The sequence below is a fragment of the Mus musculus genome, chromosome 5 (genome assembly GCF_000001635.26).
Source record: "Mus musculus strain C57BL/6J chromosome 5, GRCm38.p6 C57BL/6J".
Classification (NCBI taxonomy): domain Eukaryota; kingdom Metazoa; phylum Chordata; class Mammalia; order Rodentia; family Muridae; genus Mus; species Mus musculus.
Window position 1 is genome coordinate 136474160 of NC_000071.6, and position 23671 is coordinate 136497830.

Consider the following 23671-nt stretch of genomic DNA (forward strand, 5'->3'; position numbering starts at 1 on the left):
CATATTTCACACAAACCAAACAGCCAATAGACAGTAATGGCTTTCAGCTACTGATGACCTGGACCAAAGATGAAGAGACACTCCATCTTCCTCAGGGAACTGTCAGTGGTAGAAGGCTTGGAGCCGACCTTTCGCCCTGTCTTAATCACAGCCACCTATGATAACAGAGTGGGGTTTATTTTTATGCTCAGCTCCAGATGAAAATGATCAATCCTTCAATCTTGACTACTTTGTATCTGCACAATGAGCTGTGTAAGGGAAGGCCCTGTAAGTTTTCATGAGTCCCCTGAGCCCTACATGGAATTAAATTCACCTAAGAATATGATCTGCAATAATACTATCAAAACGCTGAACACTTCATTGAGTCTGTCCAAATGTACAAATTAAATGAAATCCCAATAAAAATTCATTTAAATTTTCATTAAAAAGTAGGAATTTTCAGAACCAGGCACTGTGGTCACACAGACCTCAAGCTACTTGAGAGTCTGAGGCAGAAGGATTACAAGTTCAAAGTCAGCCTAACTACAGAGCTAGCCTTAGCAACTTGGTGAGAAGTAGCTAAGTGATAGGGTACTTACCAACGATGCTAGTGTTTAACCCCAGAAGGTGGGGAGAAAACAGACCTGAGGGCCAGAGGGAGCTGGAGACTTAGCTCAGCGGTAGAGTACTCAGCTAGGATCCTGTCCCAGCACAAAAAAAGAAAAGAAACAAAGCTTTACAAAACAGAATTGGGAAGAAGACTGTAAGCTGGACAGCAGAGGATGAAGACCCAGACATAGCCCACATGGCACTGAAGAATGATGGGCCCGGGGCTCCTGATGCATCACACTCACCAAGGACATGAAAAGCACTGGAAGAATCCAAAGAGTACATGGCTTGGACAGTCCTGGGGCATCGATGAGGAATATGGTGGCTGATAGAGGACAAAGAAGTCAGATCAACTCACTGGGGGTAGATAAATTGGATGGCTGGTCACTAGTTATAGGAGGGACAAGGGGCTCTAATGGAAGAGGAGAAACTGAGGCCCTACTTGCCACCAATCACAGGAGAATGCCCAGGCTTGGGGCAGAAAGCAAAAGCTGGCATTATAGAAAGAGTCCAGAAGTTGCCCTGGTAACATCTACACAGAGGAGAGTTCCAAAATAAGATCCAGAACAGCTGGGGCTGTGTAGCTCAGCTGGTGGGGCACAGAGCCAGGCACTGTGGTTGCACAGACCTGTCATTTAAGCTACTTTAGGATCTGAGGCAGGAGGATTGCCTAAGGAAGCCCTTAGTTCCATTCCCTGAACCACAGAAACCGGTGAGGCAGTGTATGCCTGTTAATCCTAAGGCTTGGGATATGGAGGAAGAAGGAACTTTCTTGGCTACAAAGTTAAGTTCTAGGCCAGTCTTAGCTTAGTGAGACCCTGTCTCAAAAACTAATGAACAAACATAGCAGGATCTGGAATAGGAAAAAAAAAAAATATGTGGGAAAGAAAATGGGGGTGGGGGGGGGGGGCGGCAAGATAGAATGGGAATTCCCACTTGCCAAAAATAATTCAGTTCCATAAGACAGACAGCACAATAAGCAAGGGACATGCCTTGGCCTGGGAGATGTCCTTAAGGCAAACTCTCAAGAGATTTCAGACTGGAACCATCAGGGTCTCTACTTGTGGGTAAGGCATGGCAGCAAGTGATCTAACAAGGAAAATGAGCAAAGCTGTCAGAGGGGAAGACAGGAAAGTGTGAACAGGCCACTCAGAGTGAAAGGCAGTGTGCCAGTCAAGAGAAAGAAAAAATATCAAGTACACGAGGTTCCTGTTCACACTCATCTAGCAAGCACGGCTCAGTTAATGGAGAAAACCAGCGAGGTACTTTTAGAAGAAAAGGTTTGTTGAGCAGAAATGTTCATGCTCTGTACCTTAGGAATGCAATGCTCCCACCGTGTAACATGGAAGCTGGTGAGGGAAGATGTGGCCAGCACCAGCACCAAAGCTGGGCCTCTTTGCAGTAGCTGAGCTATCAAGTCAGAGGCACTAACCAAGCACACTTGCCATAGACCCTCTTTACAGTGCTCTACATGCAGTCAGCACAAAATTATAGTAGGGTTCCAAAAAGACTGATGGTCTAACTGATCAGATGTGAAACGGGAAGCAAAAGATATGTAGAGAATGCCATGAGAAGCAGTTCCAACTCTCCCCTAAATGCCCAGGGAAGTTCATGTGCTTGGAAGCAGGCAGCAGAGGGTGGTGATGTGGGACCAGGCAGCCTCAGCAGCAGGAGGAGGCTCTGGAGATCCATCCCACAAGGCAGCTGGCTCTGTGTACCCAGAAGGTGGCTGTGGGCTGCAAGACTGTGGAAGCACTCCCCAGGGACCCACGCTGGCACAGACCTAGGAAGGCTAGGCTAGATGTACAGTCTCTTGCCAGCTTTGCTGATTTGAGTAGGACATACAAAGCAAGTTAATGTCTTTTCTAGGTCTCGATTTTTTTCTGCCTGATTCAAACACTGTACCTATTGCAGAAACACATACTTAAAAGTGGATGGAGATGGGCATACAAATGCATACCAGTAATACCAGCACTGGGAGATAGAGGCAGGTTAACAATACAAGGTCACCCTTGGTTACATAGTGAGTTTGAGGCCAGCCTGGGTTACATGAGACCCTGTCTTTAAAAGAAAAAAAAAAGTATTTGGAAAAGAACTACATGAATAGATAGCTATTAATAAATGTCAACCGCTGTTATAAGCTGTCCCTGTCATATCCCTCAAGTTACCCAGAACCAGAAAGTAAATAAACTCTTCCTGGTGAACTCAGAGTTCTCACATAACAGGATCTGCAAAGATCTCCTAATACATGCAAATTCTGGAAAAGAAAAAACCTAAAAAGAGCTTGCCATGAATGTTGTGGGGAAAGACAGACAAAGAGAGAAAGAGCTGCAGAGAGAAACGAGCAGCAGAAGCTGGTGTGGTCTAAGTAAAATGTCACAGAGAAGTCACCTGATCGTTTAAAAGCTGTCAAATGAAAGGTGATGGGGCTTGATCAGGTTGCAAACCAAGTCAGTAGCAGCAGCACCATCAGAATGGAGCCCCAAATGTTCTGACTCCCATCTAAGATCTCCTTCAGGAACGCCAACTAGACCATGGCTACTAACCCACCAGGCTGAGTTTACTCATGTCTGTCAATCAGACCTGAGTCCATTTTTGTGAAACTGAGATTTGAAAGGTAAGATCAAAAGCCATTATTGGCCATTAGTTAGTCCATGGTGATCCAAATATATCCTACCACCTCATATACCTATAATCCTAGTTACTTGGAATGCTGAGGCAGGGGGATTGTAGGCTCAAGGCTAGCCTGAGCTATATTCCAAGGCCTTGCCTTAGAATACAAGTTTTAAAAAAAGAGATGTACCTGAGACAGAACACTTGCTTTGAATTCTCCAGCAAGGGGCTGGGTGTGTGGCTCTTAAGTACAGGGCTTGCCTAGAACCCTCCAGTGAGGGGCTGGGGCTGAGATTTAGTGGAGGAGTGTTTGCCTAGCACCCAGAAAGCCCTGTTTCATCTCTAAAATAAATAAGATAAGGCAGAATCTACTCCTGAACTCAGTGTCTTTTCTCTCAAAGCAATGCTCATCACAATCACACAGCTCCCATGACTTTGCCATGCTATTCTGGAAGCAGTTCAACCTAGCATCTGGGACCATCAGTCCCATTTCTCTATGGGAATATGGAGGCTCACAAAGGTCACCATTAAAACTCTAGCCCATGTAAATCTCTTTACAATCCTTTCCTTTTCACAGCTGTTAAATGCTCAGATAATTTGTCCATGATGCTTAAAATAGCTCTCTGGAAATGCCAGATACACAGAGGAAGAGACACACAGCTCAGGGGGAGAGGCTGTCAGTTCTAAGCACTCTTCAGAGACCTGGGTCTCATCTGCTGTTCCCATAGAGAGTGTGTGGTACAGTGGGACCATGGGTGGCCCTGGTGTCTTCAAGCAAGCCCAACAGAGACACTGGGAGATTAAACTCTTCATGGATCACGTTAAGGATTCTTCCAATGCTGCCAGTCAGGGAGTTCAGAAGCAGCCCTGATCTTCTGAAAGATGGCATCTGATGTCTTTCTGCTCAACACAATTAAGCCTTTACTTAAATGTGAAGGATCCACTAACAAATAACCCACCCAAATGCCCCAACAGTGGCTTCAGCGTCTCTGCAGTAGCTGTGTGTTTGTGTTTGGGGATAGGGATGCTACAAATGGACATGTTCACTCTGACTTTAAAATAATCTCAGTTCCTCAAGTGTCCACCCACCCACCCATGAGCACACACTACTGCATAATCCTGTGGTTTTTGTTTTGCTAGGCAGGTACTTTACCACTATGTAATATCTTCAGTCCAGTTGATTCCTGAAACAGGTTCTCATCAAGTTTCCCAGGCTAGTTTTGAAGTCCTAATTCTTAGCCTCAATATCCGCAGTGCTGGGATAACAGGCTTGAGCTACAGACAGGGCTGTTCCAGTGTGTATATCACCAGAAGTTACCATGTGCCCCATTTGTTTAGTTGGCCATTATCTGCCTGCTCCTGCTGATGGCTGGAACCTTCTCTATACCTGCTAGTCCCTAGAGAAACCTCAGGGCTCCTTTTGGAGGAGACAGGGATTAAAAGTGTTTGCTGTGTACTTAGTGCATGTTCTGTATATGCTAAACCACTCCCCTCTAGCAGCTGGCAGCAGAGGCAGAGCACTCCTAGTCCACACATGTGAAGCCTCAAATCCTCCAACATGCTCCAAACACTGTGGATTTCCCATTAAGGATGTGCAACTGATGAAGGTCTACAAAGATCTTCCCAAATCTGAACCACTCCCACCCCATACACACTGAGTGAGAGCTGCTCTTTAGAGTATAGGAAAGAACACAACATCTGAAACAGTGAGGAATCTTGCTCAGGGTCAGACGCCCCTGGACATCTGCAACAGCTGGCCTGGGAATAGCCATTTCTCTTCCAAGACCCCTGGAACCAGACAGAGTTCTGCACAGGAAAGGCCCCAGGAGCAGAGGTCACACCATGTGTGGGAGGGAAATCCTGGACTAGTAGTGCTCACCCATGCTTGCGCACAACCCAGTGGCCCCCTCTGTTCTTCAGGACTGCTTCATGTCCTCCCAAGGCCCCTGCTGACTCTTTCTAGAACATGCTAGAATACTGTGACTTGAGCTGCACTTGATCCTTGGGGTAAATTTTCCCCTGGGGTCTCCTCAAAACTAAGAAAACTACTTATGTTTTTTGTACTGGTTGAACATGTTTAACTGGTAACAGTTAAAAGCTTCTATTTAATTTTTAAGCTTTGTCTAGTTAAAATCGTATTGTATTGCAACTTTATGGTGGTTGACTCTAGAATGATTAAACACGCAGGCTGATTACTCAGGCTTTAGGATTCTGCCAGATACTAGAGTGACCTCTTCGCAATGAAGCAAAAATGTGCTTCATTTCTCCTCCTCCGAGGAGAAAACACTGCATTGAAAAGTTGCTTGTGGATTTCCCACAGCCCCACAAAGAGAAGAATTTATTTGAGATAACAACAACAACAACAACAATAATAATAATAGGCTATTTTGTGTCACTTGGTGAAACCCTGCCTCAAAATAAGCAGGCCTCAGAGAGTTGGTACAGTGCTTGCTATGTCAGCATGAAGACTAAGTTTGAATCCTAAGCACCCGTGTAAAGCTCCAGGCACGTGGGTAATCAGTGTTATCAGAATGCCAAGAACCCGAAATGGAGGAAGCTACAGACTCTCTAAAGTGGTTTAGACAGGTCCCCACATCCCCACAGTGGTTCTCTCTTGTGGCAGGGGTGCTCATGTCCCTAGCATGTGACTAGTTAAAACATCTCTGGGCATGTCCTGGCTAAGAGGCCCATGTCTGGCAAGACATCACTGGCCTACCTTCTCCCTTAAAAACCACAGTCAGTGACATCAGGGACGCACATCTGTGGGTTTCCAGTGCAGTTGCCTGAATATGTTCAATGTGGAACAAAAAACCTAACTGCCATGTTTGCTCAACTGAGTCTGGAGGTTTCAGACTGACCTCTGGTTTAAAGGAGGGCTGACACAAAAGTAGAGTGGTGGTACATGCCCTTAATCCCAGCAGAGATAGGCAGCTCTAAATTCAAGTCCAGCCTGGTTTACAAAGTGAGCTCCAGGACAGCCAGGGCTACACAGAGAAACCCTGTCAGGGGAGAGGGGATGAAGCCTGACAGACAAATTCAAGTCACAGCAGCCTTCTAGGTCTGGCAATATTTCTCTCTCTCTCTCTCTCTCTCTCTTTCTCTCTCTCTCTCTCTCTCTCTCACACACACACACACACACACACACACACACACATACACACACACACACATACACACACACACAATATCAGCATGCTGCTTGAAAGTTCAAGGTCATACATGGCCTTCCTGACCCCCACCGGGTGATGGTAAGGTCACCCCTACCTGAACACCATGCCTCTCCCAGACCCCCCCCCCCTTACAGGACAATGTGCCCCACAAGGCTCCAGCCAGCTGGCTGCATAGGAACAAGATGTGCCCCACTGGAGTGGCTACTTTATTTTAAGTGACTCTCTTTTTCCAGGCTGAGTCACTTCTGCGTAGCTATAAAAGGCAGCAGAGCAGTGACTAAGTGCGCTTGGGTCCCAGCCACAGTTAAGTATTACTACCCTCACTGGGCAGTGGTGGCGCACGCCTTTAATCCCAGCACTCGGGAGGCAGAGGCAGGTGGATTTCTGAGTTCGAGGCCAGCCTGGTCTACAGAGTGAGTTCCAGGACAGCCAGGGGCTACACAGAGAAATCCTGTCTCGAAAAACCAAAAACAAAAAAGGATTACTACCCTCTACTCCTTCCTTCTTAATTGTCTAACGCTGGGGTCTTACTTTACTCCAGGGTGGCCTTAAACTCATAACAACAACCCTCATATCTCAGCCACCATGGTTCAGGGATTACAGACAAAAGCCACAGACCTGGATTCTTCATCTTTCCTCTGCTTCCTCCTTGCTCTAATTCCTCACCTCTGCAAAAGGTTGAAAGGTAAAGATGTGGGGTCCATCGCTTCGTCCATAACTTTGAAAACACTTCCTCCCCATAGACAAAAAGCAGAGATCTCTCCCCACAGCATCTGCTAAAGCACAGAAGTTATCAACAAATCTAATCTTCTTCTATCACGGTCAAGAATTCCTTCCACTTCCTAGAAGAGACGTCCCAAATCTAGCATTTAAAAAATGTTGTGCAAGAATGCAAACATCAACCAGGTATGGAGATATTTACCTGCAATCCTAGAACTCAGGAGGTGGAAACTGAAAAATCGGGAGTTCAAGGGCAGCCTTGGTTACATACTTAGTCCAAGACCAATTGGGCTATGTAAGATCCTGTCAAAGCCTAAAAAGCATGCTAGGGCTATAACTGGGTTGGTAGAGTACTTGCCTGCCATGCACTCTCATCCCAGATCACCACTCCCAGCGCCTCATAAACCAACCAGGTGCATGTAATCCTAGCGCTCAGGGAAATGGAGGCGGGGGCCCAGAAGTTCACATCTGAAGTAAGTTTGAAGCCAGCTTGGCTACATGAGAACTTGTGGAGGAAGGGAAGAAGGGGGTGGAGGGCTGGCTCATGGGGAAAGCACTCACCACAAAAACATGAGGACCTGAGTTTGGATCCCCAGAACCTGCATCAAGCTGGGTATGGCCACACACATCTATAATCCTATGGTCATATGGGAAGCAGAGAAACCAGAACTCCTAGAAGCTTACAGGACAGCTACCCTCTTGCAGACAGCATAGAACAAAAGCCCCTGTCTCAGACAAGGTGGAAGATGAGAATCACCAACACTGAGGCTGTCCACACTCATGCTATAAGGCCACACACACATACATATTCTCATACACACACACACACACACACCCTCACTTCTCCCCTTCTTTTTTATATTAAGATAGAGAAAAACCACATTGGAGTAAGAAAAGACAATTAAGGAGTGGCTTGCAGGACAGCCAAGCATTTTTTTTTTAATTATCCCATCAAAAATAGCTGATGTCGTGCAAAGCTCATCTAAACACCAGAGTGCCCAGGCTCCTTCTAGAAGCACACCAGGTACTGAAGACATTAATCTGGTCTTTGAAATCATATTCAACCAACAAAGACCTGAGTCACAAGACAATCAGTGGTATGGCTTCTCTGAGCATGTGTGAGGCTGTGGGTTCCATCCCAAGCACAGGGTAAATCAAAACCAAGCAGACAAATAAACCAACCAACAAGAGGAGGTGGGGGAAGACCAGGACACAGACAGACGGATGGAAAGACAGACAGACAGACAGATTGAGAAAGACATGGCTCTAACAAGACTCAAAAAAGCAGAAGTGTTTATCTACATGGAAGGTTACTGAGCCATCTGTGGCTTATACAGAGAATACTGTCACATGGATATGTGTATGATGCAAGGAAAGACTTCAGCAGAAGATGCCAGTTATGGGATCCCAGCACTCAGCCTGCCACATGGCCATGGTCCACTGCCAGGTGGAAGAGATAAAAGCTAAAGAACAGGGTTAGAATTTCCTCCTCAGGACCCAACTGTCTGACACATGGAAGCAGCTACATAAATATCTGCAAAATGATTAACTATCAGTACAAACCACCCTGGGGAGTATTTTACTGATAACTATTAAATTAGAATTTTCTTTCTTTCTTTTTTTTGGGGGGAAAGGGGGCAGGAGACCCCCTAAAATATATTTATGAAACAAAGATCCACTGCACCTAAAGCATTGTATAGTGTTCTAAGCTAATAACAGTTTGTTTCATTTTATATATTAGGTGAGGCTGAGCCTAGGACCTTGTGCATGCTAGGCAAGCATCTTATGGTCCCCAGCCCCTCATAGGCTGTAGGAGAGCACTCTACTGCTGAACCATATGCCCACAGCCCTATTTTTACTTACTATTTTAAGACAAGGTCTCACCAAGTTGCTTAGTTGGTCTTGAGCTCACTCTTTACACCAGGCTGGCCTGAAAACAAAGATCCCACTGCCTCAGCTTTCTTCAATAGAAGGACGGCAAGTATGAGTCACAAGACTGGGCTTTCAAATTAATAAAAACACCATGGGTAGCAGATACCAGGTATACAAGTAGCCTATCATAAACACATACAAACATGCCCCTATTTTGTGTGTGTGTGTGTGTGTGTGTGTGTGTGTGTGTGTGTGTGTGTGTGTGTGTGCATATGTCCAGATGTACCCAGAAGCTCTGTGCTGATGTTACCATTTTTTAGGGGACAGATAATGATATTAGAACTTTGGATCTTTACTGAGAAATGTATGTAGTCATCAAGTCACCTGAGGCAAACAACAGGGAAAGCAATAGTCCCGCAAGACACCCATCATCTGGGACTAGAGAGATGGCTCAGTGATTAAAAACACTTGTTGCTCTTGCAGAGGACCAGGGTTCAGCTCCTATCACCCACATGGTGGGTAATAACTACCTATACCTTCAGTTCCAGGGCATCCAGAGTCCTTTTCTGGCCTCCTCAGGCACCAGACACACATGTGGTATATAGACATACATGAAGGCAAAACTCTCATACATATGATAAATTTTAAAGGTAGAAATTTATGAATAAAAACTGTTTCTTTGGGATAATACTTGGTCTACTCAAAGAGCAGCTATTAATTCTATATGGAGGGTGAGATACAGGGCTAAGATGGCTGAAGGACTTGTAATGCATGAATTCTTGGGTTCGATCTCCAGTATCAAGGAAATCAGGTATGGTACTGTATGCCTACAGTCTCAGTACACTTGGGAGCTAGAGGCAAAAGGAGCAGAAATTCAACACTCTCAGACACATTGTGAGGTTTGGGCCAGCCTGGGTTCCATGAGATCCTGTTGCTATACTATGTAGATAAATAATGTTTTTAAATCCATAGGGAATGAACCTTTTTAAAGTAAATTTGTACTTACAAAGTAACTGCGGTCTACTTCAAACTAACCAAAATTTTTAGATTAAAACACTACAACCAATACTGCTGTACTTAGAAGCTCTCTACACAGTGTCCTGGTGTTACCATTTTTCCTTCAATAGAAGAATGAATTTGTTTATGAATTTCTTGATGTAGTGTCACAAAACTCTAACTTTAAAAGTTAAATGACTGGGTGGTTTAACTACTGGAAATGACCAATGTCACCGAGATGACTAGATGCAACCTTAAGCAAAGCTGGTGGTCCAGTTCTGCTGCCAGACCCAAGCCTTCCACTCACCTGAGACTCCACACATATGGCTACAGCTCCTTCCTCCACATTGTCAGACCGTTTCACGTGCCGTCGTAGACGCCCATCTTTCCCCTTTGAGCATCCCAGGACACGAACTGAACCCTCCCCCCTCCACTTCCATCTGAACTCTGGCCTTAAAAACCTTTAAAGATGTCTGATAGAAGATACACTTAACTTAGTTGTGGTGATGTACTCAGGAGGCTGACTGTGGAGCGTAGGCTATACAGGGAGCATCTATCTCAAAAGATAAAAGGAAACAACAGCTAGAAAGATTTAGGTGACGGGGAGGTGTCTCAGCCAGCAGAACACTTGCCCAGCATGCAAGGCTTCCTAGATCCCATCCCCAGGATCACATAAACATAGTCGGTGGTGCACACCTGTAATCCCTACACTTGAAAAGTGGAGGAAGGACCAGACTGCATAAGAAGGAGAATGCCAGCGGAGCTCTAGCATTAATCGGTTTCCTCCCTACAGAATGGACCAGACAGCCCAAGTTCCTGCTGCCATGCCTTCCCTGCCACACTGTGAGCCTAGGTAACCCTCTTCTTTTAAGCTACTTGTTAGGTATTTTTGTCATGGAAATGATAAAAGTTACTAATATGACTCCCAACAAACTCCTAAAAGAGAAGCCCGGCCGGGCGGTGGTGGTGCACGCCTTTAATCCCAGCACTTGGGAGGCAGAGGTAGGCGAATTTCTGAGTTCGAGGTCAGCCTGGGCTACATACAGAGTGAGTTCCAGGACAGCCAGGACTATACAGAGAAACCCTGTCTCGAAAAACCAAAAAAAAAAAAGAAGCCCAGACTCTAAAATGAGTGCACATCCACTACCCCTAACAACCTGTGTCAAGAAACACAGAGGCCATAACAGAGCAAACAAGGTTTTACCAGAAATATTAATGCAATGCATCTTTTGAACACACTACCGCCTAACATCATGGAAGCCAGTCTGGCATGAAGCCCACTGGCCCCCAGTGGCCCCATAGGACTTCAGTCAACACCACCCTGATATATCAGAGGCTAGAACAGAGCACGAGCCTGACACTGCTCGTGCCCAGCCTATGCAATGTCTGTACTTGGTATCAACACAAGTCTTACTGATTCTAACAACTTGTCCGCTGTCACAGCACATGGCTTGGATGAGGCACAGACTCTGCCAGGGTGCAGTTGGAGGCATCCAAACAAAGAAACGGGCATCTCACCATGCAATTTTTCTGGGGAATTAGGAAATGTCTCAGTAAATGTTCTACATTTTCCCAGGGGTCATAAGACCCCTTCTGAAGACTGTGACACAGTCCCAGCTCACCTCTGGAGTGTTCTTCTTGAATTCTCGGCTCTGCTCAATGAGCCGCTTTCTGGACTGTTCGCTCTCATCTTGCCTGTTTGCCAATACTGTTGCGGTGGCATCAAGTTCTCTCTGTAGGGAGATCCAGAAAGGAAAAGCAAGATTATAATGTGCAGTTTCCATCAGGAGGGATCATGTGTACAGTGGGCTTGAATAAAGAGGAGAGCCCCTGGGAATCAAATCTCTCAAGGACAGTGTTAAGGATCATAATAAGTATAATACATCTACCCAACACCAGTCCCATAGAGACTAAATGGAGAAAACCAAACTTGCTCAGCATGCTATACGGTGCCCTTTGGCATTGCACAAAGGATTCCTCCCTATGCCAACACACATAGAAACAGTCTCCCTACTAAACCACAGTTGGGTCAATTCCCCCCACATCTCTTTAGGCCATTCTCCTGAGTTCTGATCCACCTGTCTAACGTGGTATGTCCCCCAGTAGGACTCTACAAGTCTATAGTAGGAACCTGAGACTGGAGATAACAATGGCTGCTTTGCTTCCACTCAACAAATATTTCTTGAAAACTTACTGTAGGCCAGGCATCCCAATTGCAACCATTAAGTTATTTTTTTGCAAGAGGGATCTTTAAAAAGCAAATCCCAAGAATAATTATTTCTGTTATCCTGTAAGCTTTTCATAGGCAAGGTTCACCAAACATCCCACATGCCCTGGAGTCTGAGAACCCCCAGGGTGGGTTCCCAGAAGACTGGCCAGGTCTGAGGGCTCTGTTCTGAATGGCACAGTGTCAGAGAACCTGTGCCCCAGCCCTGAAGACTCTGGGAGAATCTGCCATGAGGAGCTGCCCTGAGCAGCCTACAGCAGATGGGCCCAGGATGGAGCTCCAGGCTCACAGCAGGTACACAGGCCATGTGGCTAACCACCGAATGGCCTGCTGTCTCATATGCTAAGTCAAGTAAATTCAGTTACTGAACATACGGAGCAGAATATTCTGTGTGGCATTAGTGACTGTTATAAGCGACTCCTCCATCCACAGCAGATCCCATCATCTTATGTTTCTGAGAGAACTAGAAGGCCAAGAAGGCCACCAGAGTCTACCTACCTCCGATTGTCATACATGATTCTCCCCCAATCCCCCAGAGACAGGGTCTCATGTACCCCAGACTGGCCTTAGATTCATTATAAAGCTGGAAAAAATGACCTTGAATTCCTAATCTTACTGTCTCTGCCTTCTTCCCAGTTGTTAGGATTATAGGCATGCATTAAACAGTTCTAGGGATAGAACCCAGGACTTCATGCTTACTCTGTAAGCACTCTAGCAACCGAGCCATATCCCTAATCCCCAGAGTCTTAAAAGGAGATGTGTAATGCATGTCCTCAGAGCTGGAGGCGCTCACATAACAGCATGGAAGGGCACATGGAAAGGAAATGGTGGGCAGAATAGGGTGTTCGTCACTCAGAAGATATTCCCTGCTACCACCTGAGCGAGACTGGGGTGGGAAGTGAAAGCCAACCTGCCTTATAGAACTTCCCAGAAGGATGTGAAGTAAGGGGAAGGTCCCCCTGCCTCCTCTTCTTTAGAGCTGGAGGCACAGGCATGTATCATCACTCTAGAAATGCCAAGGGTCCCTGCATACTAGGTGCTCTACAAACTGAACAACATCCCCTGCCTCCTGCTTCCTTTTTTGTGGAAACAACCCAGTGGGCCAGAAAGCCATCTTGGGTGATGCTTTCCTGGTACCATGATGGTGTGGCTCGTGGCCAGACAAGATGACAGAGAGCTGGAACAACCAACCAGCATGCTGTCAACTCAGAAATCTAAAGACAGTTTAAATGTGGAGAGGGGAACTGTGAGGTGGGGAGAGGCCTCATGCCACACTCTTCCTTTAGTATTTCTGGCATTCAAACAAATCCTGGGTGAGCAAATCCAAAGCAATACTGTGGGCTAGCATTCAAGAACAGATGTCAAAGCGACTGCAGAAAAGAGGGAAACACTGGGCGTTTTGATAGACCACATTTGAAAGTCATCCCAGAGAAGAGGAGGCAGGGGAAAAAGAGCAACCGCCACCAACGTGGGGAAGTGGGATGGAGAGAGAGGCAAGCAAGCAGTCGCAGATAACGCAGAAGGCTTGCAAAAATATAAACAATCTGGCAAGAAGGAGGACTTAGATGGCTATATTTAAGCAGCAGAAGAAGTTATAACGGGAGACTTGGAGAAGGGCGGAAAAAAGCCAATATTGAAATATGACAGGAACGGGAGAAGTTGATATTTCCTTCCAGGCACAGGCGCATACATACACACATACACACACACACACAACTTGGAGAAACAGAAAACCAGTGCTGGCTGCTGTTTCAATAGGGATCCTGCTGCTTGCCATGAAGAAGTCTGGGTTTCCAGCTATAGCACAAGTAGCATATCCTGGCTTCTTTAACTGAGTGGGGTGTTCAATGTGGGAACTTGAGGGGTTCTAGCCTTCTCAGTGAGTGAGTACATTTAGAGGATAAAGTAAGAGCACAGGGCTGATGGGCATGGTGGTGTGTTCCTGTAATCCCAACACTCAGAGGTGGAAGCAGGAAGATCAGAAGTTCAAGGCCAATTTCTGCTTCACATCAAGTTTGAGACCAGCCTGGCACCAAAAGTAAGTAAATAAATCAATCAGGTCAGAAAGAGTCAGTGAGTAACACAGCTGACTTGTGAGCACCAAGACCTGAGTTTAGATTTCAACATCCACATACAAAGCTATGTGTAAGGCTGCCGTTAGAAAGGAAATAGAGGGTTCCTGGAACTTACTGGCCATCCAGGTACAAAACAACTCCCACTGTTATGAGAAACTGTCCCCAAAAGGAACAAGATGGATGGCACCTGAGGAGAAACAGCAGAGGCTGTCTTCTGGCATCCAGACATGTACAGGGAAAGGAAGTAGAGTGAGGGTGAGGCACATATGTACACCCACACCCACACCCACTCTAAAAGACATAGGTCAGACCCTGTTTCCTAAGCCCAGCTATTTGTCCTTTGATTCTGAGGTCTCTCTGCAGACTGATAGGTCAGACAGCTTGAGTTGAACAGGTGGCCTGGTGACTAGGAACCTACATTGCAAAGCCAGTACACCTGGGGCCACTTGCTGCTGGCAGTCAGAGACTCTATGGGGTTCCACCTCACTCCTTTACCCAACCTTGCAGACATATGTGAACCAACTCGAGGAGCCAACAGGGGTCTCCAAATTTAATACTGTGCTGCCTCCTGCCACCACGGAAACAGATTGACACAGTGAGTAGACTGAGCCTTCCGCCAATGTGTGGAGCTTCCACTGCTCCAGATAGGGCTGGTCACATTTGGAAGGCTCAAAGACTTAGGCTAAATTACTCCCCCCAAAATTTAAACCACCTCCAAATCGTGTGTGTGTGTGTGTGTGTGTGTGTGTGTGTTCATTCACATATGGAGGCCAGAGATTGATGGCAGGAATTTTTCTCAGTCACTCTCCCTCACTTTGAGACAGGATCCCTCACCGCACCTGAAGTTCATAGATTCAGTGAGACTGGGTAGATAATGAGCTCCAGGACTCTATCCACTGGGGCCCACTCCCCCAGAGCTGGGATCGCCGACCTGCACTGACATACCAGCTTTTAATATGGGTGCTGAAGCTCCAAATTCAAGTCCTCATACTTAGTTTAGCATCAGATGCTTGCCTGACTGGACCATCTCCCCAGCCCCCACCAGACCTTTTAGAAGGAGAATAAGACCTGCATTCTCGAGCTCCAGAAACAAGTCGGAGGGAGTAGACAGCTATAAAACTCAAGGCCAATACTGTTTTATTATCTACTGAGCCTGTCTATTCTCAAAGTGTCGACAATGACGTACTAATAAGAGAATCTAATGTGTTGAGAGGAAGGGGAGATGAGGGACCAAAATACAGAATCATCAGCCCATGAGTCACAGGTCACATGGAAACAGGAGCACAGAGAGTCCCACATCTGAAAGGCATTAAGATGCAAAAAGGGGGAAAGCTGGAACTAACATACTGCCTGTGAACAGCACTATTTGGCATAGGCACCGATGGATGATTCTGTGGTGATTGTTAAAAACAGGGGGAAAAAATGATTTTTACATGGAACCAAAAATAATATGTAGGACATGGGACAGTCATCAAGATATACCTAGTCAAAATCAGCAAATCATCCCACGGGACTTACACCTCGTACGCTCCCCACATGCTGGCCAGACTCTAATGGCCTCCAGAAGGAAACAGAAGAAACCTGAACTGGGTTTGCTCAGTTGTAAGAGCCAGTGAAGAAGGAACTTACTCTGAGGTGTGTACTCTGGCTGTTTCTTGGAAAAATGGGAAGGTATTAATTTTTAAAGTCCTTCCGTCCAGGTTCAATATCACAGGCCTTTAGTTCCAGCTAGTTGGCAGGTTGAGGGAAGAGGATCATTTCAGTTCAGGAGCTCAAAGCCAGCTTCAGCAACATAGCAAAACTCATCTCTGGGGGTGTGGTCTATCATTAGAACACTTGCCTATAATCCTCCAGTAAGAGGCTAGAGGTGTGGCTCAGTGGTAGAGCTCCTGCCTAGAATCCCCCAGTGAGGGGCTGGGGTGTGGCTTAACTATAGAATATCTGCTAGAATCTCCCAATGAGAGCCTGGTGTTCAGTGACATAGTATGTGCCTAACTTGTAGGAGTTCCATCCCTAGCAAAAAAAGAGAAAGGAGTTGAGATGAGCCATCTTTTGCCAAACAGCTTTGCCTTTTAAAATGTACTCACTGGCCAGAGGGGGAAAGGGAGAGAAGAGAAGTGAAGGAGGCTACCATGTCAGCTATAGCCATTCACAAAAATACACCCAGCCAGAAACTACTTGCCCTATGTTGACCGTAGGTCCCAGGTTGACAGGGTTGGCAATATACACATGAACTCACAACCTGGCATATCCAACAAGGTAGAAAACACTAGAAATGTCACTAAAACATCTGAGCAATACACCTCATATAGAAACTTTTCTTTTTCAAAGAGGTCCCTCCCTAGATGACTGGATGACAAGGTCCAGGGTGAAACTCTGGCTTTTAAAGCACACAGCCCCTGAACAGCATGTGGCTTACATGGCACCTCTTGGTGCGCTGTATGTCAAGCCAAAAAGGAAAGCTAGTGAGTGTCCTCTTCATCCCTCAAGGTTATTCCACTGGCCAGGCCGAGAGCCCCTGCCCTTCCTCAGAAGAGCTTCCAAAGGCACAGCCAAGGCTCAGGATCATTATGGAGAGCCCATAGCTATTGGCAAGTCCCTTGTGTGTGAGCTCACATACATACAGGCAGTCCTAAGGAACAGCAGTAGGGCTATTTGCCCTGAACTTTGGGGGTTTTTTTGGTTTTTTTTTTTTTTTCCTCTGTCTATGACAGATCCTCAAAGGGTTCCTAATAGTTCCAAGTTTCTCTCTGTGGGGACTCCAGCCTCTGGACCAAGTGAAGACAAACCAACAAATACCATGTAATACCTATGTGAAAGCAACTGGAGCTGGGCATGGTAGTGCTAGCCTGCTATCCCAGCACCTTGAAGGCTTAGGCAGGACGAATGGGGATTGGAGCCAGCCTGGGCTAAATAGAAAACCTGTCAAGGAAGGAAGGAAGGAAGGAAGGAAGGAAGGAAGGGAGGGAGGGAGGGAGGGAGGGAGGGAGGGAGGGAGGGAGGGAGGAAGGAAGGAAGGAAGGAAGGAAGGAAGGAAGGAAGGAAGGAAGGAAGGAAGGAAGGAGAGAAAAAGAAAAGCATGTGGAGAGGATGTTTAAAATCAGTCTGAATGGTTGCTGAGATGGCTCAGCAGGTGAAGGCATTTACAACCAAGCATGACCATCTGAGTTTGATCTCTTGGACCCACAAAGTATAAAGGACCAACTGCTGCAAGTTGTCCTCTGACCTCCACAAACACACCATGGGGTGCAAACGTGCATGTGCATCCACACATGCTGACACACAAAAGTAAGTGGAAATGTAATGTTTCAAATTAGTCTTAAGACCACCAATGATGATTTCGAAATTACTCACCCTAAAAGCATGTCTTTTTTTTCTTTTGCTATAGTAAGAATGCACCTGCAGTGTACCCCACTTCTTCTGAGGTTCTCTCTTACTCAAGCCTTCCACTGAGTGGGTCTCCTTAGACCTGCAAAGCAGTCTCCATGGCCACTGCAGCCTCTTGGCAAATCAGAATCAGTGCCCTAACTGATGCATCAGTAACACAGGCAAAGTGTTCTTTCGCATTATCTCTACGCTTTTTAAAAATTGTGTGTGTGGGAGAGAGAGGGGAAGGGAAGGAGAAGGAGGGAGAGGGAGAACACGACTTTAGGGAGTTGGTTCTCTCCATCCATCCTGTGTGTCCTGCAAACTAAACTCAGGTCATTAGCTGCAAGCACCTTTCTTTACCACTGACTCTTCTTGCTGACCCAAACTCTACTTTTAATCTGAGAACTCATTTCAGATGCTCTCCTCTCCCCTTAGAGACTGTCAAACCCATGAGAACAGCTACAGCTCACAGAGGAATTGTCAATGACATCAGTGCAGTAAAAACTGAGCTGCTGTATATACAGAGCCTCCATGATTACTACCCAGGCAGTTCGCTCATACTCTAGCTCCCACATTTGTTTGGACTAATAGAATGTATTCCAGTTTCAAAGGATCGAAGATTACAGGCTGAGCCACCCATCAAATTCTCATCGCCTCTTCTAGCCCCCACTCAAAATATCTGTCTGGGGCTAGAGGTGTGGCTCAGCATTAGAGTGTTTCCCCAATACAAGGCTAAGGACACAGTCAGCAGTACATGACCTGTCTATGATCCTCCAGTCAGAGCTGAGAGCTTAGTTCAGTGGTACAGCTCCGGTCTAGAACTCCCCAGGGAGGGGCTGGGGACATAGCTCAGTGGTAGAACTCTGGCCTAGCATACACCAGTGAGGAGCCAAGGGTGTTGCTGGGCATAGATTGATTGACTGTCCAGCAGTGAGAGGCCCTGGGTTCCATCCCCAGTACTGCAAAATAAATGGATGGATGGATGGATGGATGGATGGATGGAGATGCCTTCTAGTCAGTGGCATGGACAAGAACTTGGGCTCCTCCCTCCCACAGCCTATGGTAGCCGTGGTCAGTTGGTGTCTCCTCTCTGGAGATTAATTAAGATAACGCATCTCAAGTTCAGGGCACAGTAACTGTTACATCAAGGTTAATTTCTCTTTACTAGTGAAGCCACACACTTGGCCTTAGCCCTGGATTCACTCTACCACCAGCATCCTCGACCAGGATAGGAGCTATGGAGACTGTCAGATAAACCAGAAGCCACGCAAGCTGAGGGGACTGCTGTCTAGCAGAGAAGAAGAGAGAAGCAGGAAAGATCAACAAGACAGAAGGAAATGTGCTGATGGAGAAAAGTGGGAGAGGCTGGGGAAGAGGGCAAATCCTTCTGAAGAGAAGGCACCTAAGTTTCTGTGAAACGCCTCTGTCTTTACTGCACTGGGGCACAGGTAGGCTAAGTACTCACTCTCTCAGGACTTACCCTGAACTGTGCTCTATGTGACAGAGCATAGACAGCTTCAAAGACACTAGGAGCCTTGTCACTGTCACCCAGGGCCAGCAGTGGACAAGACAGTACCATCTGCAGAGCAGTAGCCAGCCAGGTCAAAGGGGCTGTGAGGGGCAGGCTAAGGTCAGACAGCAGCACATGTGTCTGTCTGTTCAATGAGAAGTATAAAAATGACCTCCCCTAAATATGTACACCCACAGGAAACAAACTATCCATTGCAAATACACACACACACACACACACACACACACACACACACACACACACACACCTGCTTACACAGGCTCAGGATTTCTACAGAAATCTTTATAGGCACGAAACCTCTTGCAGCTGAGAAAGAAATGGGGTGAGACCTCTGAAGATTAGGGAGTCCCTATATAGAAGCCACAGCACTACTGAATCAGGCTGACTGCCCATGGACCCTAAAGGCATCTGGGCATGGTAAAGGCAGGGCAGTTTGGAAAGGAGATGCACACCAGAACAGCCAATATCAACCTCTCCTACTAAACACTGGGATAAGCTGGTAGGGGCCGTGCTGGTAATCAACATGGAGCAATGAGGGAAAAGGGACAAATAGAGCTGAAAGGTAGGCCTAGGAGGCACTACGGCTGGGGATACAGACCTGCATACAGAGGTTCACAGGCCAGACTGGGTTACACAGAAAACTCCTATCACATAAAAAGAGGGGGATTGGAGGATGGACAGGCAGCCCAGCAACTCTTGCTGCCCTTCCAGACAACCTGATTTTGATTCCCAGGACCCACCATAGGATGGCTTGCAACTGCCTCTAACTCCAGTTCCAAAGGATCTGATATCCTTTTCTGTCTCTACAGGCACCCACACCTACTCGCCCACCCACTGGAAGGGGGCGGGGAGATACACAAAAATAAAAATAAAATCTGTTAAGAAAAGACATACTGTTTTCTAACTAGAGGAACAAAAAAGGTGGGGAGGGACAAAATGGGCAAGTGTACAAGTCCTTGCCAGTATATGACCTTCCCAGGGACCTGGGGGTGACAGGACCTCCATGTTGTAAGCCTTGGAGAGCAATCTTTGTATGTGACAGTTGGCCATCTTCATCCCCCTTTAAAATTAAGGTTAACCAATAAGCATGAAAACTCTTCACATAATCTTACAGCACACAGTAGCTGGGTTTACATGGTTTACCTAATCTCAAGGACACACCGTGTTCTGTGGCAAACCCAGAGTAAATGAGATGAGAAAGGATAATGTGGGCTGTTGGGATGGCTCTGTGGTTTGCTGGCAAGCCTGACAACCTGATCTCGATCACCAGATCTTAGAACCAGATCCACTAGACCTCCACTTGTATACCATAGAACACAGACAGACACACACACAAGGTACACATTTGTGGACTCCAAATTCCTTTAAGAAACACCACCCTGGCTTGTAAGGAACGGCACTGAACTTCAGCTCTAGAACCAGTCTGAACCACTTGTACCTGGTGGCCTTCAACAAGCCATGTCACCCACAGAGTGGGCACAGTGTCTTACAGGTCCTTCTAGAGAAGGGTGGAAAGGTCTAGTGAGACAGACCATAGTCTAAGCAGTTGTTGTGGCTGTTACTCCTGCTGTTCTGGGCCCCATAGACATCTACACAGCAGCAACAAACCCCAAACTTGCTAAGAGTGGTACTGCATGCTTAAGGTTGTGGGGGGGAGCAGTTGCTACTGTTAGCTGCCTGTGACCATTAGTGCTAATTGTCAATTTGACAAAATCTAAAATTGCCCAAGAGATGGGTCGCTTGATGTGCCTGTGGGGACATCTTGACTGCATTAACTGTGGCGGGGAGGACAGCCCTATTCCCTGGCTGGGATCCTGCACCGGACAATGGAGAAGGGGAGCCAAGTAGCACATGCATTCACCGAGCTCTGGTTCTCGCTATGAACGTGATGAGGCCACTTGCTCCTTGTGCTAGCCTGAATAGCTAGTCTAGCCTACTCTGTGTTCTGGGCCGTATAAGCCTTTCAGTGAATCTCTTAAGATGGAGAAATTTTAACCAAGAGACCCAAGATTTGGAGGGTTGTAGTTTTGCTTTACACCCATCACAACCCAGAGCAAAAATAAACTGCAGCTGCATCTGACAAGCCTTGCACCACATACAATACCTGCTAGACTCTAAGATACTAAGACGTGAGAGACAGCATCCCGAGGTGAATAATGAAATATACTGAACATCAGACAGCAGGCGTTCTAAGAGCAGCCAGTGTCAGGCGGGGAGGGGAAGTCAGCCCATTAGACTGTACAGAAGGGATGCCTTTACAGATCAACTGGGCAGTATGCATTGCCTGGTACTGGACTGTTTCTGAAAAGTCTACCTCAGGCACTAGGTTCTCTGGACACAAATAAGGCAGCCTGACTTCTGTCTTCGGCCTCTTGGCTCCAAACAGGAGTCGCCTTCCTCTTTCTCCTCCCAACTACCCACAGAGCCCTCCTGAGCCTCACCAGAAGCACTATGAATCAGAAGTCCAGTGTACTTTGCTTCCTGTGTCCCCAGACCATAGTACCCACCACCCTCCCAGCAGGGCCCTGCCTAGGAAACATGGTTCTGCGGACACTGCCACTCCCATGGGCCTTGAGATGAACCTGAGGGAGAAGCAGCCACAGACCTCCATTACTCTGTTCTCTAAGCAGTTACTGCTAACTGTCTGGGAGATGCTTCCTCCAAGGCTCCCTCTGCTTGGGCCTTTCAGAGTTCACTCAGAATACACTCAGAGACAAATTCAATCCTTTATTCACTTGGTCACTGATATGACATGCTGCCCACCTAAATCACATGGTGCACTTCAGTGGAGGGATGTGCTCAACTGGTAGAGAATCCGCCTGCCATGTCTGAAGTTCTAAGTTGGCTCTTCGGCCCTGCATAAACTGGGCATGGTGGTGCACAGCTGTACTCTCAGCACTCAGGAGACTAAAACAGGAGGAAAAGTGGTCTGATGCCAGGCTGGCTTACATAGTGAAAGACTGATGATCTTTTTTTTTTTTTTTTTTTTAAAAATAAGAGGGCCAGTGGAATAGCTGATTTAGTATGGGTGCCACCCACAGAGCCTGAGAACCTGCATTCGATCCCCGGGATCCACATGGAGGAAGGAGAGAATCGATTACACACAAATGAGTTTACTCAAGTCAGCCTGCTCAGTGCTCTAGCCAAAACACATCATGGACATACAGACCCAAACTTCTGCACAACGGAGACAGGCCTGAGAGCTCTTCAGAGGACTGACCCAACAGCATATTAACTGGACGCAAGGAATGAAACTAAGGGAGACAAGCAGGCTGGAGCATCTAAACTGCAGTTCCCAGCAGCTGCACAGGTAAAAATTAAATCAAGATCTCAGTTTCTCTGGGCTGGGGATGTAGCTTACTTGGTAGAGTAATTGTCTAGTGTGCAGAAAGCCCTGAGTTAAGTCTCCAATACTACCCAAAGTGAGCATGGTGACACATGCCCATCATCCCTGCACTTGGGAGATGAAGTTAGAAGTTCAAGGTCATCCTCAGCTATATAAAGAGTTTAATGCCAGCCTGGGCTATATATGGGGCCCTATTTCAGAAATAACACAAGGCTACTTTGGCTTCTTAGTCACTAACCGCACGTCAAGGATCACAAGCCATATGTGATGAATGGTAACATAAAGTCTTTTGGCCCTATCAGTTGGTCCAGAAAAGTCTGTTAGACAGTGCTGATTTTCTGACCTTCCAGGTTTTAAGGGTCATGACAGAACCAGGTACATTGCCTGTTGAACATAGATGAAGGCTTAGGTTCAATCCCCAGCACAGGGAATGGAGGTATATGACTATAATCTCAGCAAATACTGGTGCCCATTTTGTGGGCAAGAAACTGAGGGCCAGATGGAAGTAGGAAAGAGCTGAATATGTCTGTTGCCCAATTTTTGACTGTGGGAAACCCACCCTGTCTCCTCCCCATGCTCAGAGCCAATACAGATCCCCTTTTCCAGGAAACAAGAACGGGTGAGTAGGTCATCTTAGAGAAAATGAGGCAGGCAGAGGGAAGCCATTGTGTTTTAATCTCAAAATAATCACACCACTGCCAAGAGGAATAACCCTGATCTCATCTAGGCTGGTAGAAATGTTTTCCTCCTAAAGTATTTGTTTCAGAAATAAGCCTTTAATTTGAACACTTTGGGAGCCAACATTTCTGTCTGTTGAAAATATTTATCTCCATTGTTTGGCAGGAATCAATTTGTTAGGGCATCAGCCACTCTGGCAAAGGTTCCATGCTACTTCCCTGGGAAAGCGCTGACGGCTAAGCTGCCTTGCAGATATATTCATTCATTCATTCTCTCTCTCTCTCTCTCTCTCTCTCTCTCTCTCTCTCTCTGTCTGTGTGTGTGTGTGTGTGTGTGTGTCTTTCCACAAACATCTGCCAGCATAGATCTAGACTATGAATCAGAAACTATAAAATAAATAAAAAGGAGCCACCTGAGGCATGCATGCTGGGACAAACACATTTTGGAGTGTCTGGAATATAGAACAAGCTTGGTGAGCAACTGGCT

The 23671-nt window shown here is 46.5% G+C and overlaps 1 protein-coding gene across 22 annotated transcripts in view; it reads right to left on the bottom strand.

Annotated features, from left to right (window-relative positions):
• The window catches only part of Cux1 (cut-like homeobox 1), a 319456-nt gene that overhangs the window by 226025 nt on the left and 69760 nt on the right, over positions 1 to 23671 (bottom strand). For all 22 annotated transcript variants that reach the window (XM_030254115.1, NM_198602.3, NM_001291238.1 and 19 more), the window contains exon 2: positions 11582 to 11692. In XM_030254115.1, coding sequence (XP_030109975.1) covers positions 11582 to 11692 — 111 coding nt within the window. The remainder of the gene's footprint in view (positions 1 to 11581; positions 11693 to 23671) is intronic.